The sequence below is a fragment of the Stegostoma tigrinum genome, chromosome 13, assembly GCF_030684315.1.
Source record: "Stegostoma tigrinum isolate sSteTig4 chromosome 13, sSteTig4.hap1, whole genome shotgun sequence".
Lineage (NCBI taxonomy): Eukaryota > Metazoa > Chordata > Chondrichthyes > Orectolobiformes > Stegostomatidae > Stegostoma > Stegostoma tigrinum.
In genome coordinates, this window is record NC_081366.1 from 27,557,894 (window position 1) to 27,577,943 (window position 20,050).

General features: G+C 42.7%; 1 protein-coding gene across 1 annotated transcript in view; it reads left to right on the forward strand.

Annotated features, from left to right (window-relative positions):
- The first annotated feature begins 232 nt into the window (after nucleotides 1-232).
- Nucleotides 233-20,050, forward strand: part of LOC125458432 (uncharacterized) — a 78,519-nt gene continuing 58,701 nt past the window's right edge. The window contains exons 1-5 of the mRNA XM_059650507.1: nucleotides 233-257; nucleotides 10,192-10,228; nucleotides 14,426-14,499; nucleotides 16,619-16,718; nucleotides 18,180-18,288. Coding sequence (XP_059506490.1) covers nucleotides 14,430-14,499; nucleotides 16,619-16,718; nucleotides 18,180-18,288 — 279 coding nt within the window. The 5' untranslated portion in view covers nucleotides 233-257; nucleotides 10,192-10,228; nucleotides 14,426-14,429. The remainder of the gene's footprint in view (nucleotides 258-10,191; nucleotides 10,229-14,425; nucleotides 14,500-16,618; nucleotides 16,719-18,179; nucleotides 18,289-20,050) is intronic.

Sequence of the window (20,050 nt, forward strand, 5' to 3'; positions counted from 1 at the left end):
GATAGGTTAGTGAGTTTCGGACTCACCACATAATTTATTGGGGACTCTGCCGGTTCCCTCCCTCCCTTCTTCTTCTCCCAGTGGGCCTGGCTGGAGTAGTTTCAGCGGCAGCTGCGGGCACGCGCCAAACGGTTAGCGCCAAGGGAGTCTCGCGCTGGAGGGTGCCTCCACGGCGACGTCACCGGGAGGATGTGGGCTAGGTCAGTGTGCACAGGCAGAGGGAGCCATCTTAGTGCCGGTTCCCACTTGGCAAGAGGGTCAGTTGTACGGGTTTCAGCTCTTGTTCGCTAGTACAACCCCTTTTTTAAAATATTATTTAAGGTGGCTTGGTGGGAGATGATATGACTGAGATTTTGTTCGTTTCAATACAATGCTTTGAACGTGGCTGTAAGATTACCAGGTTCACGCTTGCTGGGTTCTTTAGGCTTTCCCTGTGCAGTGAAGAATTTGGCTCATCACTTTGCTTGCTTAGAATTAAGACGTGGTGCTCATCAGAGGAGACTGAATAAGGCTGACAACCTACTTTTTGGGCTTTGTAACCGGGTCGTCCCGTTGAAGGCCATGTCTATTCAGATCGTCGGGGAAAAGGTGTTTCGTATGTCATACTGGGTTCGAAATGTTAATTTTGCTTGTCTCTCTCCGCAGACGCTTTCGGACCTGCTGCGTTTTTATTTTTATTTCAGAAAATGTTCTCACTAAGTTAAAGATCAAAACTAGGGACTCTCAATAAATGCAGTGGGGAATTTGGAGGAATTCTGCAGTAAATAAGATGTATTTGCTACCATGATAAATCGTTGCTCCAGCTCGCATTATTGCAATAAAGTGATTAAGGACATTGAAGAGCAAGAAGCACAAAGAAATACTGTTGAGGTCAGGGTAAATTCAGAACTGATCTATCAATTCAAAGCTGCTAGTCTATGAAGTGCTGTGGGCCATCAGAAGAATTTTATTCGCCCATCACCTGTAACCTCATAGCTTGGCATATTTTTGGCTCTTTTCCTTTATGTAAAGGAATCAACCCTGTTTCAATGAAATGGGCAGGATAGCGTAGCAGAAGCAGTACCAGGTGCGGTGAAGTGGCATCTCTGCGAAGCAATAACACGTTTTACTTGCAAACACATGAATTAGGAATGAGGTAGGTCATTCAACACCTCTTGCCTGAACCATTAAAGCTGAATGGAATGCACCACGTTATCCTTTTGTGGGAGCATATAGAACTATTAGTCACTTTTTTTTTAAATTGCAGATTGCCTATTTGTCTTGAGAGCTGAGTCTTTGAAACTCCTCTTTCCCCTGAAAAGTGTTGGAAGCCAAGTCCTTGAATATTTTTGAGGAAGAGGTTGAACAATTCACAGTAAGCAAAAGGTTGGAATTTCATTAGGGTAGATGATAGTGGGGATTTGAGGTTACAATCTGATCAGCTGTGATTTTGTAGAAAGGTGAAGCAAACTTAAGGGGATGAATGACCCACTTCTAATAACATCATGTCTTGCAAACTTGATTAAGTTGTTTTGAGGATACAATCAAAAAGATTGAGGACGCAACAGTAGATGTTGTCTACATGGATTTTAGTAAAGCCTTTGGCAAGATCCTAAATGGTGTACTGATTAGTAAAGTTAGATCACTTGGGATTCAGGGAATGCTTGCTAGTTGTGTACAAAATTGGCTTAATGGTGGGGGAGGGTTTTTTGAACTGGAGGCCTGTGACTAATGATGTTCCACAAGGATCAGTGTTGGGCCCCATTGTTGGTCATTTTCATAAATTTGGATGAAAATTTAGACATGATTAGTAGGTTTGTGGATGACATAAAAATTAGTGGTTTATTGGACAGTAATAGACAGTTACTAAAATTACAAAGAGATCTTGATCAGTTGGGTCAATGGGCTGATAAGTGGCAGATGGAGTCTAATTTAGATAAATGTGAGGTATTGCATTTTGGTAAAATAGACAAGGGCAGTTCCAAGGAAGGGTCACTTGACCCAGAACGTTAACTCTGATTTCTTCCCACAAATGTTGCCAGACCTGCTGAGCTTTTCCAGCAGTTTATATTTTTGCTTAATGTCAGGACTTGTGCAGTTAGCCGTAGAGGCCTGGGTAGTGTTGTCAAACAGACAGACCTAGGGGTTCAGGTACATTGTTCTTTGAAAATTGCTTTACAGGTAGACAGGGTGGTTAAGATGGTGTTCAGACCACTGAGTGTAGGAGTTAAGATATCATGTTAAGGTTGTACAGGATGTTGGTGAGACCACTTTTGGTGTACTCTGTACAGTTCTGGTTGCAGGAAGGATATTACTAAGTTGGAGCGAATTCAGAAAAGATTTACCAGTATGTTGCTGGGACTGGAGGGGTTGAGTTACAAGGAGAGGCTGGATAGGGTGGCAGTATTTTTCACCGGAGAGAAGGAGGTTGCAGGGTGACCTTTATGGAAGTTTATAAAATTATAAGGGGCATAGATGAGGTGAATAGCAAAGGTCTTTTCCCTAGGGTGGGGGAGTTCAAATCTAGGGGGCATATTTTTAAGGTGAGAGAAGAAAGATTTAAAAGGGGCCAGAGGGGCACCCTCTTCACGGGGTAGTTCATATGTAGAATGAGCTGACAGAAGTGGTAATTGCAGGTGTGGTTACTATATTTAAAAGACATTTGGATTGGTACGTGTAGAGAAGAGATTTACATGGATATAGGTCAAATGCAGGCAAGTGGAGCTGGTTTATTTTTGGAAGCTTAGCATGAACGAGTTGGATTGAACAGCCTGTTTCCATGCTGTGTAGCTCTACCACTCCATAATTCATATCTTCAACCAGCCCAAAGAATCGATCCACCTTTGCCTTAAAATTATTGAATGATTCTGCTTCCATATCTGTTTGAGGATGAGTTACAAATCTTTCCTTTTCAGACCACCTGTCTAGTATGGAAATTGGCCTTTTAAACCTCTGCATCCTTTCTTAAATGTGGGAGGTTAATACTGCATAATAACACTTGTGATCTTACCAGAGGCCTGCATAACTGAAACATAACTTTTCTACTTGTATAATCCATTCCCCTTGTAATAAAACATAGCATCTCTGCTATTTGATCTCATCTTAGCATCAACTCTGCTTTTCTACTTGCTTTCCATAGCTCTTCAACCCATTAATTAAAATCCTGCCTGTCTCCTTAAACTTGCTCAATGCCCTGGCATCCAGCACGTAGAGGTGACGAATTGCACAGATTTGCAGTTCTTTGAGAAAAGTAATTCTTCTCCCCAACCCCCCCTGGAGAGTCATAGAGCCATACAGCCAGAAACAGACCCTTTGGTCCAACCAGCCCATGCCACACATAATCCCAAACTAAACTGGTCCCACCTGCCTGCTCCTGGTTCATATCCCTCCAAACTTTTTAAAACTTTGTCCTAAAACTATGACCTCTTGTTCTTGATTGTTTCCTCATTATGTCTGTTTATCAATCCCCATTTACCATCTTGTATACCTTGATTAGATGTCCTGTTGTTTTCCTAAGCACCCAAGAGTATAGGCTTAAACTGCTCAACATCTTTGTTCATCTCTAGAAACAATCCAGTGATTCTCCTTTCAGCTGCCTCTAATTCAGCTAAGTCCTTCCTCAAGCGACCAAATCTGTAGGCAGTACTCCAGGTGTGATCTCAATAATGCATTGTACAATTGCAGCAACACTTCCTTATTTTTATACTCTAATCGTTGAGCAAAAATGCTAAAATTCCATCTGGCTGCCTTATTTTCTGCTGAACCTGTATGCTAGCTTTCTACGTTTCATACATGAGGACTTTGAGAAATCCATGAGTGCCAAAGGATTCTGAAGTAAGTTTCTCTCCATTCAAATAATAAGTTGCCTTTTTATTTTTCCAATCAAAATGGATAATTTTATGCTTGGTCCATGTTAAACTTCATCTGCCAAATTTTGGCCATTCACCTTGCCTATCCCTATTCGTGAGTTAATATCTTATTTCTTCATTGCAACCTAGTACCCCAACAGTTTCAGTGTCATCTGCAAGTTTGACTATAGTACTTTCTATCCTCAAATCAAAATCATTAATATAGACTGTAAATAATTGTGGCATAAGGACCAAACCCCGTGGCTCCCTACTAGTTGTATCTTGCCAACCAGAAAAAGACCCATTTATCCCAATGCTGTGCCTTCTGTTGGTTAGCCAATATGTTATCAAACTAATAAATTACCCCTAACTATGTAATCTTACCTTGAGTATTAACCTTTTGTGTGGCACTTTGATCAAATTCCTTCTGGAAGTCCAGTTATACAACAGCTATAGGAAACCCATTCTACATTTTGTGATTGTTACATCTTGGAAAATCTCTAGTCAAACATGATGAAAACTTCATAGGACTCTAATTCAGTTGGATTTTATATTGACTTTCTAAATGTCCTTCATGAATTCTAACAATTTTCCAGTGACATGTTCAACTTACTGGTCTGTAATTTCCTACTTTCTGCCTGTCTCCTCTTTTTTTGAATGAATGTTAAACCATAAAATACAGGATCAGAATTAGGCCATTCAGCCCATCAAGCCTGGTCTACCGTTTGAGCATGTCTGATACGTTTCTCAACACCATCTCCTGCTTTCTTCTAAACCTTTGATTCCCTTGCTAACCAAGAAATATTTGCATTTAGCATTAGTAATATAACATTTTTCCATTCCACCAGAATCTTTCCTGAATCCAAGGAATTAGAATATTATATGGATACACTATCCCAACTACCAATTCCTTTTGAGACCGTAGATTGTAGGCCATCAGGCTGTGGGGGCTTGTTTGATTCAATCCCAATGGTTTGCTTTGTACTTTTTCCCTGTTGTTGATGATTTTGTGGTACTTTTTCTGAGTGGTGATTGATTGTAGTTTTTTTTTCTCTTGATCTGGTAAGTGACTGAAATACTTTTCCCTTAGGATAGTTCATGATTGTATGGTTTTATGCTTTCTGTTTAAGTTTGCTCCCTTAATTTTTTACATTAACAGTGAATGTTGGGTGGGCCTCCAAATTTCCATTCTCATTGGAAAGTAAGTATTCTGTACTCTGGAATAGAGCATAGAACATAGAAAAGTATAGCACAGTACAAGCCCTTCAGCCCACTGTTGTGCCGTGGAATAATCCTGATCCAAAAATAAAATAACCTAACCTACATTCCACTCAATTCACTGCTGTCCACGTGCATGTCCAGCAGTTGCCTAAATGTCACTAATGACTCTGCTTCCCTGACTACCACTGGCAAACTATTCCATGCGCTCACAACTCTCTGGGTGAAGAACCTCCCTCTGACGTCTCCTCTCTACCTTGCTCCTAACACCTTAAAACTATGACCTCTCATGGCAGTCAATCTTGCCCTGGGGAAAAATCTCTGCCTATTGACTCTATCCATGCCTCTCATTACCTTGTACACCTCGATCAGGTCACCTCTCTTCCTCCTTCTCTCCAGAGAGAAAAGTCTGAGCTCAGTCAACCTCTCCTCTTAAGACAAGCCCCCCAGTCCAGGCAGCATCCTGGTAAACCTCCTTTGTACCCTCTCCAAAGCCTCCACATCTTTCCTATAATAGGACGAGCAGAACTGGACACAATAATCCAAGTGTGGTCTCACCAGGGTTTTGTAGAGCTGCAGCATAACCTCGTGGCTCTTAAACTCGATCCCCCTTTTAATGAAAGCCAAACCACCATATGCTTCCTTAACAAGCTTATCCACTTGGGTGGCAACTTTGAGGGATCTATGCACTTGAACACCAAGATCTCGCTGTTCCTCCACATTGCCGAGAATCCTTCCCATAATCCTATATTCAGCATTTTAAGTTCGACCTTCCAAAATGCATCACTTCACATTTATCCAGGCTGAACTCCATCTGCCATTTCTCAGCCCAGCTCTGCATTCTGTCAATGTCTCGCTGAAGCCTGCAATAGCCCTCGATGCTATCAACAGCACGTCCAACCTTTGTGTCATCAGCAAACAAACTAACCCACCCCTCAACCTCCTCATCCAAGTCATTTATAAAAACTACAAAGAGCAGAGGCCCAAGAACAGAGCCCTGCGGGACACCACTCAGCACTGACCTCCAGTCAAAAAACTTAACCATCTACAACCACTCTCTGCCTCCTGTCAGCCAACCAATTCTGAATCCAGACAGCCAAATCACCCTGTATCCCATGGCTCCTGACTTTATGAATGAGCCTGCCGTGGGGAACGTTATCAAATGCTTTGCTGAAGTCCATGTATGCCACATCCACTGCTCGACTCTCGTCAACCTGTCTCATGACCTCAAAGAACTCAATAAGATTTGTGAGGCATGACCTGCCCCCCCTAAAGCCATGCTGACTCCCTTTAATCACGCTACGCTTTTCCAAATAGTCATAAATCCTATCCTTCAGAATTCTTTCCAAAACCTTGCTGACCACAGACGTAAGACTGACTGGTCTGTAATTTCCAGGGATTTCCTTATTCCCTTTCTTGAAAAGAGGAACAACATTTGCCTCCTTCCAATCTTCTGGAATGTTCCACCTCATTTCTGTTGATCCATCCCTTAGCCTAAATTGCTAATTCACTTCATTTAGCTGTCCTTTTATGCCCTCATCGATGTGATTCATTGTATTTTTAAAATATGGTCCTGGATCCATTCTTTTCTCCCTAAATTAATGTAACATGTAGTCATATTGTGATAGTGAAGAGCCCCTAGGTGGCAGCTGATGCTATTTTGTTGCACAATACCATGTCTAGTAAAGCCTGCTGTCTGGTTGGCTCCAGAATTTGCTGTCCTAAGAAACGGTCCAGAAAATATTCTGAACTCCTCATTTAGATTATCTTCACCTATCTCATTTTTCCGGCCAGTATGGATGAAAAGCCCTCATGATTGTCTACCTTTCTGACAAACTCTCAGTATTTCTTGCTGTTATGCAACAATGACAAATCAGGAAACAGAAAGGAAGAAAGAACTTGGGAGTGTCACAACCAGCGGAGAAATAGAACATGCAAATTGCTGAAGCTGTGAACTGACGAGTACCTCAGTCCGAATGGACTTCATCTAGGTTCTTAAAATAAGTGGCCAGTTTGTTAGTTGAGTTTAATTTTCGCAAACTCCCTTGATTCAGTGATGGTCCTCTTAGATTGCAAGATAGCAAGTGTCCCTCCTTTATTCATAAAGGGAAAAAGACAAAAAGCAGAAAAGAGCAGGCAAGCTAGTTCTACATCTGTGATAGTGAAATTGTTAGAAGCAATCAGAGGAAGTTCCAGAAGAGCACTTGAATAAGTTGACCATAATCAGACCAACATGGTGTTGTGAAAGGGAGATCATGCTTGACTAACGAGTTGAAGGTTTTGACGAGATAACACCTGGTGGTGTTAAAGGGGAAATGGTCGATGTTCTGTATTTAATAAGCTGCCACAGCAAAGGTCATTGTGGAAAATAAAAGCTTGTGGTGTAAAAGATGTGCCTCCGCCGCATCTGCTCCCACGATGAGGCATTCCACTTCTGCACATCCCAGATGTCCAAGTTCTTCAAGGACCGCAACTTCCCCCCACAGTGGTCGAGAACGCCCTTGACCGCGTCTCCCGCATTTCCTGCAACACATCCCTCACACCCCGCACCTGCCACAACCGCCCAAAGAGGATCCCCCTCGTTCTCACACACCACCCCACCAACCTCCGGATACAACACGTCATCCTCCGACACTTCCGCCATCTACAATCCAACCCCACCACCCAAGACATTTTTTCATCCCCACCCTTGTCTGCTTTCCGGAGAGACCACTCTCTCCATGATTCCCTTGTTCGCTCCATGCTGCCCTCCAACCCCACCACACCCGGCACCTTCCCCTGAAACCGCAGGAAATGCTACACTTGTCCCCACACCTCCTCCCTCATCCCTTTCCCAGGCCCCAAGATGACTTTCCATGTTAAGCAGAGGTTCACCTGCACATCTGCCAATGTGGTATACTGCATTCATTGTACCCGGTGTAGCTACCTCTACATTGGGGAAACCAAGCGGAGGCTTGGGGACCACTTTGCAGAACACCTCCGCTCGGTTCGCAATAAACATCTGCATCTCCCAGTCGCAAACCATTTCCACTCCCCCTCCCATTCTTTAGATGACATGTCCATCATGGGCCTCCTGCAGTGCCACAATGATGCCACCCGAAGGTTGCAGGAACAGCAACTCATATTCCGCTTGGGAACCCTGCAGCCCAATGGTATCAATGTGGACTTCACCAGCTTTAAAATCTCCCCTTCCCCCACCGCATCCCAAAACCAGCCCAGTTCGTCCCCTTCCCCCCCCACTGCACCACACAACCAGCCCAGCTCTTCCCCTCCACCCACTGCATCCCAAAACCAGTCCAACCTGCCTCTGCTTCCCTAACCTGTTCTTCCTCTCACCCATCCCTTCCTCCCACCGCAAGCCGCACCTCCATCTCCTACCTACTAACCTCATCCCACCTCCTTGACCTGTCCGTCTTCCCTGGACTGACCTATCCCCTCCCTACCTCCCCACTTATACTCTTCTCTCCACCTATCTTCTTTTCTCTCCATCTTCGGTCCGCCTCCCCCTCTCTCCCTATTTATTCCAGACCCCTCACCCCATCCCCCTCTCTGATGAAGGGTCTAGGCCCGAAACATCAGCTTTTGTGCTCCTGAGATGCTGCTGGGCCTGCTGTGTTCATCCAGCCTCACATTTTATTATCTTGGATTCTCCAGCATCTGCAGTTCCCATTATCACTGGTGTAAAAGGTAACATTGGCGTGAGTCGTAGGTCTGCTGGCTAACCTGAGAGTAGACATGAATGGGCATTTTTCAGGTTGGCAAGATGTAACAAAATAGGGATCCATGTTGGGAACGCAACTGTTTACAATTTATACGCATGACAATAAAATGACTGCCAAATTTTGCTGATGATGCTAAGTAACTTAAAAGGTTAGGTTTTGCCAAGTAATTACCGTATGACCAAGGCACTTTGATCTTCTATTTTTATTCATCTATCCAAATAAGTTATCGTGAATCAAACCCAGCTCTCAAAAGATAGTACATGCTAAAGTAATTTTTGAGCATTTCTAAACATATTAACATTTCCATACAAAGGAAGTAATCACTTTGTTCTTCTTTTGACAAAATTTTAAGATCTCTTTAGCTTGTCCATGCATCTGTGTATTCTATTTATTTAATGCATTTTTTTAAACAATATGTAAATCGTCTCAAAAATGAATGTGCAATCTGTTATGGGCAAGACTAAACAAAATATATTTAGAAGATAGCCTAGACCTGAACTTTTTCTTATTTTTTTAAAGGCAGGTGTAAGGTGTGTTCCGATCCAACTCAGTTGGTCAAACAATCAGGTTTAAAGCATTACACACATTATTCTCACACTATAGTTAAAATATCAACAAAAGAAAGAAGAATTAGAATAACAACTCTAATGGAAAACTTAAAAGAATATTAGATCATTTAATTACTAAACAGCAACTGTTCCCATATAGTAACATTCCATAAATGCAACCATGGTAAAGGCAGGTTCAGGAAAATAGATTATCTCCCATGCAATTCTTACAGCAGAGACAACTCCCTGCTTTTGGCTGTACAGAGAAAGGAATAACAGCGCCTACATCCAGCCTCCAAACTCCTGCAGGTACTGAAAGCTAAAACGAAAAATCCCGGTTCATTGGGAGCTTGATCCCCACCCCTTCATAGAACATCGAACTGTACAGCACAGCACAGGCCCTTCGGCCCATGCTGCTGTGCCAAACTTTTACCCCAAACCTAAGTCCTATCTAACCTCCACCCTTAACTTATACTATCATCCATTTGCCTATCTAGTAGCCACTTAAATGCCCATAAATTAATAAAATAATAAATAAAATTTAATCTTTACTATTCCCTGAAACTTTACATTCTAAAGTGGACGGAGCCATGTATTGCTTATTCGTTCATGGGATGTGGGTGTCACTGGCAAGCCAGCATTTACTGCCCAACCCTAATCGTTCTGGAGAAGGTGGCAATGAGCTGCCGCCTTACATCCCTGTATTATTTGGAGTTTATGGGCGCCTACATTATGACTAGAAAGGAAGTTCCAGGATTTTTATCCAGTGATAATGGCAAGATGGTGATGTAGTTCAAAGTCAGGATGGTATGTGACTTGAATGGGAACTTTATAGGTGGTACTGTTCCTGTTTAACTGCTGCCTTGTCCTTTTTAGGTGGTAGAAGTCAAAGATTTAGAAGGTGCTGTCTTTGGTAAGTGCTATAGTGCATCTTGTAGATGGTGACACTCCCGCATTGGTGTGTGTTAAGAGGGGAAACAGTTTCTGTTTCATTTGTAAGTACTGTAGAGTGTTGGGATGTCTGAAATTTTGTTGATGTGTATCTAAATTTGGTCTTTGAAATCCTTGATGAGCAGTTTAGTACAATAGCAAGGGTAGAAGAGATATTTTTAAGAATTGAGCTGATGCCTACCAGCAAGATTCCTGTGACAGAGACACAGAAATGCATTCATCTATAAAAACACAGCGTGGGTCTCATTCAGAGAGAATTGGGTCATTTGGAGGGGAAGAAAGGTTCTGTGACAATAGAAGTGTAGTTTAGCAGTCGCCAAAACAGTCAGGACAGAGGAGAATGAGTCCTTAGTGGCTTAATGTCATTATGAAAGAGTTCCAAAAACAGATGGCTGCAGAAGAGGACTTGAAGGAATCCATGTTAAGAAATGTAAGCTATGTCACCGGTTTAAGGGCCTTGTGAAGAGACATTAACTAAAGAAACTCTGCAGAAAACTCTGGCAGCATCTGTGGAGAGGGAAACAGAGGTAACATTGAGTTCAATATAACTACGCTGCAGAACAGTGGATGCCTGTACATTTCCAAGGTCCGCTGTGATTCAAGAAAGTGGCTTACCACGAATTTCCCATGGGCAATAACTGCTGACCTTCTCAGTGACACCCACATTCCATGAATGCAGAAAGAAAAGGAATACAAATTAAACTTTTTCACAACTTCTTCATATCAGATTCACAACATTAACTGTTTCTCTCTTCAGATGCAAGTTTCTCTGGCATTTTCTAATTTGTTTATTGATTTGCAGCACTGCATCTTTCATTTTAAATAGATTGTGAGTTTTATTCTTGTCAAGCCAGGTTTCACTTTGGGGTAACAAAGCGTGGAGCTGGATGAACACAGCAGGCCAAGCAGCATCTCAGGAGCACAAAAGCTGACGTTTCGGGCCTAGACCCTTCATCAGAGAGGGGGATGGGGAGAGGGAACTGGAATAAATAGGGAGAGAGGGGGAGGCGGACCGAAGATGTAGAGAAAAGAAGATAGGTAGAGAGGAGAGTATAGGTGGGGAGGTAGGGAGGGGATAGGTCAGTCCAGGGAAGACGGACAGGTCAAGGAGGCGCGATGAGGTGATAGGTAGGAAATGGAGGTGCGGCTTGAGGTGGGAGGCAGGGATGGGTGAGAGGAAGAACAGGTTAGGGAAGCAGAGACAGGCTGGGCTGGTTTTGGGATGCAGTGGGGGAAGGGGAGATTTTGAAGCTGGTGAAGTTCACGTTGATACCATTGAGCTTCAGGGATCCCAAGCGGAATATGAGTTACTGTTCCTGCAACCTTTCGGTGGCATCATTGTGGCACTGCAGGAGGCCCATGATGAACATGTCGTCTGAGGAATGGGAGGGGGAGTTAAAATGGTTCGCGACTGGGAGGTGCAGTTGTTTGTTGCGAACTGAGTGGAGGTGTTCTGCAAAGTGGTCCCCAAGCCTCCGCTTGGTTTCCCCAATGTAGAGGAAGCCACACGGGGTGCAATGAATACAATATACCACATTGGCAGATGTGCAGGTAAACATCTGCTTGATATGGAGGGTCATCTTGGGGCCTGGGATGGGGGTGAGGGAGGAAGTGTGGGGGCAAGTGTAGCACTTCCTGCGGTTGCAGGGGAAGGTGCCGGGTGTGGTGGAGTTGGAGGGGAGTGTGGAGCTGACAAGGGAGCCGTGGAGAGAGTGGTCTCTCCGGACGGCAGACAAGGGTGGGGATGGAAAATGTCTTGGGTGGTGGGATCGGATTATAGATGGCGGAAGTGTGGGAGGATGATACGTTGTATCTGGAGGTTGGTGGGGTGGTATGTGAGAACAAGGGAGATCCTCTGGGGGCGGTTGTGGCGGGGGCGGGGTGTGAGGGATGTGTTGCAGGAAATGCGGGAGACACGGTCAAGGGCATTCTCGACCTCTGCGGGGGGGGCAAGTTGCGGTCCTTGAAGCATGTGGACATCTGGGATGTGCGGGAGTGGAATGCCTCATCCTGGGAGCAGATGCGGTGGAGGCGAAGGAATTGGGAATAGGGGATGGAATTTTTGCAGGAGGGTGGGTGGGAGGAGATGTATTCTAGGTAGCTGTGGGAGTCAATGGGCTTGACATGGACATCAGTTTTTAGCTGGTTTCCTGAGATAGAGACTGAGAGGTCCAGGAAGGTGAGGGATGTGTTGGAGATTGCCCAGGTGAACTTGAGGTTGGGGTGGAAGGTGTTGGTGAAGTGGATGAACTGTTCGAGCTCCTCTGGGGAGCAAGAGGCGGCGCCGATACACTCATCAATGTAACGGAGGAAGAGGTGGGGTTTGGGGCCTGTGTAGGTGCGGAAGAGGGACTGTTCCACGTAACCTACAAAGAGGCAGGCATTGCCTGGGCCCATGCGGGTACCCATGGCCACCCCCTTTGTCTGTAGGAAGTGGGAGGAATCGAAAGAGAAGTTGTTGAGGGTGAGGACGAGTTCAGCTAGGCAGATGAGGGTGTCGGTGGAGGGGGATTGGTCGGGCCAGTGGGACAGGAAGAAGCGGAGGGCCTTGAGGCCATCTGCATGAGGAATACAAGTGTATAGGGACTGTACGTCCATAGTGAAAATGAGGTGTTGGGGGCCAGGGAATTGGAAGTCCTGGAGGAGGTGGAGGGTGTGGGTGGTGTCACGGATATAGGTGGGGAGTTCCTGTACCAAAGGGGACAAAATGGAGTCCAGATAGGTGGAGATGAGTTCGGTGGGGCAGGAACAGGCTGAGACAATGGATCGACCAGGGCAGGCAGGTTTGTGGATTTTGGGAAGGAGATAGAAATGGGCCGTGCAAGGTCGGGAAACAATGAGGTTGGAGGCTGTGGGTGGGAGGTCCCCTGAGGTGACGAGGTCATGGATGGTGTTGGAGATGATGGTTTGGTGCTCGGGGGTAGGGTCATGATCAAGGGGGCGGTAGGAGGAGATGGCGGAGAGTTGATGTTTGGCCTGGGCGATGTAGAGGTCAGTGCCCATTGCACCCGTTGTGGCTTCCTCTACATTGGGGAAACCAAGCAGAGGCTTGGGGACTGCTTTGCAGAACACCTTCGCTCGGTTAGCAATAAACAGCTGCACTTCCCAGTCACAAACCATTTCAACTCCCCCTCCCATTCCTCAGACATCATGTCCATCATGAGCCTCCTGCAGTGCCACAATGATGCCACCCGAAGGTTGCAGGAACAGCAACTCATATTCCACTTGGGATCCCTGCAGCTCGATGATATCAATGTGGACTTCACAAGCTTCAAAATCTCCCCTTCCCCCACTGCATCCCAAAACCATCCCAGCTCATCCCCTCCCCCCACTGCATCCCAAAACCAGCCCAGCCTGTCTCTGCTTCCCTGACCTGTTCTTCCTCTCACCCATCCCTTCCTCCCACCTCAAGCCGCACCTCCATTTCCTACCTGCCACCTCATCCCGCCTCCTTGACCTGTCCATCTTCCCTGGACTGACCTATTCCCTCCCTACCTCCTCAGCTATACTCTCCTCTCTACCTACCTTGTTTTCTGTCCATCTCCGGTCCGCCTCCCCTCTCTCCCTATTTATTCCAGTTCCCTCTCCCCATCCCCCTCTCCGATGAAGGGTCTAGGCCCAAAACGTCAGCTTTTGTGCTCCTGAGACGTTGCTTGGCCTGCTGTGTTCATCCAGCTCCACACTGTGTTATCTTGGACTCTCCAGCATCTGCAGTTACAATTATCACTTTCACTTTGGGGTCTTCCTTGTCTAATATAACCATCAGCTGGTGCCAGAATGCTGGCAAAACTCAGCGTAGCTTTGCGTAGAAATTAGGTGCAGTTTCTGGGCTATGTACTTGGACAAAATCTATTCTACACTAAAGTCTCTGTCTGCTTAGTGGTGACAGAAGGAACATTTAAGGGTAAGATGAAGGACAGTATACCAAAATGAGGATAAAGGACTTGAACAGGTGGTTTGAAAGGGATGAGTTAGGGAGACTGAAGGAGGAACATTGGTGTGAAAGTATATGAGCAATGTTACAACTTGGAAGGATATGAGACGTGACAACAGAAGGAAGAAAATCCCAGGGAAAGAAGTCACAAATTTTCCAGCTGCATTCATCCTGCATAAAGCCTGTAGTGATCAGTGATTCTTTTTTCACCTTCTACCCGAATAGTAAGATGACAAAGAGAAACAGACTTGAAAGCAGAAGAGACAGAATTAGAAGAGCAGCACAAACAGTGGAGACTGGTAAGGAAGAATATTTCCTCGCTGTATGAAATGTCAAAAAAAATTAGCTTATGACATCTTTGGACACATTTTATTCAGCTGTTCATGTTTTTTTTAAATATTAGTAAGTGTGTACTTACCGTGTTATATTTAATACACCCAGTAGATATGTTGCAGCAGCATCACTAGGTGGCGAAGGTGTAATTTTTGTTCGACAAATTTATGTACATAATCTTCATTCGAAATGTGGACATAATTCTGAATTCTCAAAAAAGACTAAAAAAACACCTCAATAAAAATAAGCATTGGATTAAACAAGACTTTTAATACAATAATGTTGAAATTTGAAGATTTCTAGCAAATATGCTTTAAGGGGAAGATTAAAAGCAGTGCAAGAAATAACATAATTTCCTGAAATGGAATTCAACACAATAGCCATATTCAACATTTGCCAAGGACCTTTATTTTGGAAACCTATTTCTGATGTTCCTAAAACTTAAGGTTATTATCAGATTAATTGGAATACTGAAAGATGTAAGGATTTGTTCGAAAGCTCATTCAAAACTTGAGAATATCCAAGCTTTTGCACCTTGATAGTTGATCTGTCAGCGTAGTTGAAGGGCATGCATGCATTATTGGCCAAAGAATAAGATTCATAGCAATAGTTAAGTCTTAAGCATTGTCCCTCCTGCAAGATTTTGCCCACTTTTGTATTTGTCCTCTATTCATCTGTGCTGACCTGTGTGGTGTAATCAAGCTAATGCCGCAGTTTAAAAAAACTAAAGGGATTTAAGCAATCATATAAAGCTTTCCAGTATGCCTATCAACACTATCCAAATGCTTCCATTATTCTGACGATAAGGCCACTTGTGAGTATCACAAAGTCTATGCTCTGGAAAATGCTTCCTAATTTGATCCACTTGTTCATAAATTTCATAATGCCCATGACCAGGCATTTTAATCATTCTACAGATATGACCCTTTTCTTGCTGCAAATGAAAGACTTGATTGCTTGGGATTGTTATTTTTTCAAAAATGTTACATGGATGCAAGTTATTATCCTCGATCATAGAAGAAAGGAATAGCAAATTACAGTTTCCATTTACAATCATTATCTAATGACTCAATGAGACTTCACATGTGAAAAATCACTAATTACATGAGGTACTGAAGAAATGCAGTTAAGCCATACTCTAACATCAGTCACCAACTCAGCAGAGGTGGGGAAGGAAAACAATTATATTGGTATATATTATTCATGGTTTTTGGAAACCTTCAAACACTGATTTTATTCTTGTTATTGCAGGGGACTTAATGCCTCACAGTAAAGGCAAATTGAACCAGAAACAAATGTGTGCTAATATACAGCTGAATCAATCTCTTCCCTTGCTCATTTTTATGGAAAGAGAAGTATATAACTGATACCCTGTAACTATTGGCTGTGTTTATAGATTACATTAATTCTTTCACTTGAACTATTGTATTTATTCTTTAAAGATGTCACCTGATTGTGAGGTGTAAATGGACACTCAAATGAGTCTTACCAATGTATGCTGAAAAACACATTACCAAACACTGTTAATGTCCATGTATTTCGATCAATAAATTCAATTCAGAAAGGAATCCTGTTTTGATTCCTCTGTTTCCAGAGCTTGGAGGAATTCCTGTCATTGATAGCGCTGCTGTTTCAGCTGAAGTTGGTTCACTATCTTTCTTCATCACCCATTCATCCAGGAAAAATTATTTAGATTAAAAATATTTTAGCATACATTTACAGGGCTTTCTTCCCTAATGTCATGATCCTTATTGATCCAAGACAAGAGTATCAGTAGAATCCTCAAAACATTTATTACAGTGCAACATATTTAGACATGAATAAATCTATCAGGGCAACAGTGTAGTTATGAGGGATTAAATGGTAGCCAAATTGTGAGCACAGTTTACAATCATAAAAAGGAAAATTTTGGGGTGTATTTAAAAAAAAAACTAGTTCTCTGCTGCCAGTGTTGTACTCCTTGTAGAAGTTGAAGCTGCACTTCAATATCTTGTTTTAATTTTTGTTCAAATGTACTGTAAGCATGTGTTGTTAATTCTTTCTTTAACTGAACCAGTTGTACTTTTTTCAAAACAATCACTGCAGATGTGAAGCCAAGTTCCAAATTGAAGAAACTATCACTCATTCATGAGGAAGCAGATTCAGAAATGTATTCAACTAACAAAGTGGCTTCTGCTGTCCATAGGTTAGTGTTGTGCCACACTAGATGTGGTGACATATGAGTTATTATAAATTAATGCACAAAGTTTAAAAATATGCAAATTACATTGTAAGGAAGAAGTATTTGGGGGCTGATGGTGGGAGTGATAATATCACTAGGATAATGATCCAGAGTTGCAGCATAATGCTTTGGAGACTAGGGTTCAAAAATCATCATTGTAGTTGGTGGAATTTAAATTCAGTGAATGAGTTCAATTTTTTAAAAATTGTAGAATTGAAGGCTAATCTCAGTAATGACACTATTTAACAGCCATTAGCTATTATATTGAAACAGATGGGTTTATAATGTCATGTTTTACGGTTCTTCAAGTACAAGGGTACTGGTCTCTGTCTCTGAACCAGGAGACCTGAGTCCACATTTCATGTGCTCCAAAAGTATGTAATATCTCTGAAGGAGCTGATTAGAAAATATTTCCAATGTCATATTTGGAAAGAAATGTGCCATCCTTACTTGATCTTAATGACATGCAATTCCAGACCCACAGTTGTGATTAATTCTTAACTGTTGTCTAACATGACCTTGTAAGCCACTTGATTGTGTCGAACTGCTAGAGAATGGACTGCTGTGGTTTATGAAGGCTGTTGACCAAAATCACCACTTTAAAGGCAATTAAGAAATGGCAAGAACTACTGGCCTTGTCAATATCATCTGCATCCCTTGAGATACTATTTTTTTTAAGTTATCAATAAATTAATAGGCCACTCAGAATTGGTGGGCAACCAGTGGACCTGGGAAATCTGTTTTGGAGGGACTTGGGGAAGGGGCAGCCAGTGAGCAATTCCAATGGGGAAAGGAAGTGCTGTGTGGGTAGAGTAAGAAAGTGCAATAAGTTGGACAGCTTTCACTAATGTTTCAAACAGTTTGCAAACACCAAGGAACAAGACTGTCAGAATTTAGTCAGTAGGAGAATTACCTTCAGGTTGAGTAATCTGTTGACAGAGATGCTTTGCACAACATTTTTGGTCCTTTATATACGGATGGGCAGATCGTGTGGATCTCTGACCTCTCAATTTTGTTGGCTTTAGGAAAGAATCCAGAGTTCACACACTGAAGAATTAGATCTCTAAATTGTTTTGGCTTTTTGTCATTTCATTCTTGTGTCTTTGACTTTTCAAAAATGAAGTATTCATACTAAAACAGAGCATTTTATTTCTGAATTTATTAAAATGCAGTGTCATATTTTAAAGCTGTTCAATGTGTTATGAAGAAAAATACTTTGTATAGAAAAAAAGTTTCAAGGCTGTGTACTGGTTATCAGAAGAGATCCAAGTTGACCAAGATCTTTAAAGGAGAAGAAAGAGATTGAGTGTTTTAGGATGTGAATGCTAGAAGAAAAATGTCTGAATGCACAGTTGTCAGGTGAGGTGAAGGGAAAGTATTTGACTACTTTTTAATGCTTAAAGTAATAGTGCCCTTATTCTTAAGGAGTATGCATCGGACCCAAATGAAAAGAACTATCCGAAGAAACATTTTGAAGACCAATAAGGAGACACAGCCTTTTGAGAACAGGAGTCCTAGTCTTCAGCAATGGAAGGTGTGTTTGCTGTTGGAAGTGATAAAATTACCAGTTGTTTCTTATTGCACTGGTGACTTAAATTCAGGTTTGCTCAGTAGTTTTCCTGAGTTTGTAAACTAATTTTGTATACTGATCTCATATTTAAATATCAAGCCCTAGCTTACCAAGGAAATGGTTGGAATGCAACTTAAATGTAATTGAGAGTTTATTTTGGGTAAAGCATCTGTTTTAAATCAATATGCCAAACAACCAACTTCTACTGTGGGTGAGGTGCCTGATGATTGGAGGGTGGCTAATGTTGTACCTTTTATTTAAGAAACGTTGTAAGGAGAAGCAGGGAAACTGTAGACTTGAGTCTGACTTTGGTTGTGGGTAAATTTATGGAGGTGATTATAAAAGATGGAATTAATGGACATTTAGAGGGGCAAAAATTGATTATGGATGGTCAGCATGCTTTTGTGTGAGGAAAATTATGTCTCTCAAACTCTTTTATATTTTTTGAGGAAGTTACCAAAAAGACTGGCAGAGCAGTAGATGTTGTGCATTTGGATTTTAGTAAAGCCCTTGACAGCCTGCTGTCCAATATCCCAATTGGCCCTCAGCAAGGTAGACTAATTAGTGAAGTTAGGTTACATGGGATTCAGGGTGGGCTTGCCAATTTGAGACATAATTGGCGTACTGGTGGAGGGTTGCTTTTTGGACTGGAGGCCTGTGATGTTCCACAGGGATTGCCTCTGGGTTCACTTTTGTATGTCATTAGTATAAATGATTTGGATGAGAATATAGAACACATAGTACATTATAAGATAACACAGTGTGGAGCTGGAGGAACATAGCAGGCCAGGCTGCATCATCAGACGAGCAGGAAAGCTAATGTTTCAGGTCAGGACCCTTCTTCTGAAAATGGATCACAACCCGAAATGGCAGCTGGCCTGCTGTGTTCCTCCAGCTCCAGACTGTTATCTCAGACTCCAGCATTGGCAGTTCTACCTATCTCTGAATCATTAATACGTTTGTGGATGAAACCAAAATTGGTGACGTAATAGACAGTGAAGAAGGCTGTCTGAGATTACAGTGGGATCTTGATCAAGTATACCAATGGGCTGAGAAATGGCAGATGGAGTTCAATCTGGATAAATGTGAGGTAATGCATTTTGATACAACAAATGGATAGGGCTTATCCAATTAATGGTAGGACCTTAGTGTGGTAGAACAGAGGTACCTAGGGGCTCAGGTACATTATTCTTTGAAGGTTGCTTCACATATTGACAGTGTGGTTTAAAAAGATGTTTGGCATGCTTGCCTTCATTGCTCAGACCTTTGAGTGTAGGAATTGGGAAAATGTGTTGAGATTGTACAGGACATTGGTGGGGCCTCTTCTGGAATACTGTCCAGTTCTGGTTGCCCAAGCTAGAGAGGTTTCAGAAGAGATTTACCCGGATTTTGCCGGATATGGAAGTTTTGAGTTATAAAGAAAGGCTGGACAGACTAGGACTTTTTTCACTAGTCCATAGGAGGTCGAAATGTGACCTGATAGAAGTTTACACAATAATGAGGGGTATAATGATGTTAATGGAAGTTGTCTTTTCCCAAGGGTGGGGGATTTCAAGACGAGAGGGCACATTAAAGTGAGAGAAGAGAGATTTTTTAAAAAAAATTTGCCTCTGTAAAAAAAAAAAGACATGAGGGTTGTTCATGTGTGGAATGAACCTCCTGATGAAGCGATGGATATAGGTACAATTACAGTGTTTAAAAGACATTTGGGCAAGTACATGAATGG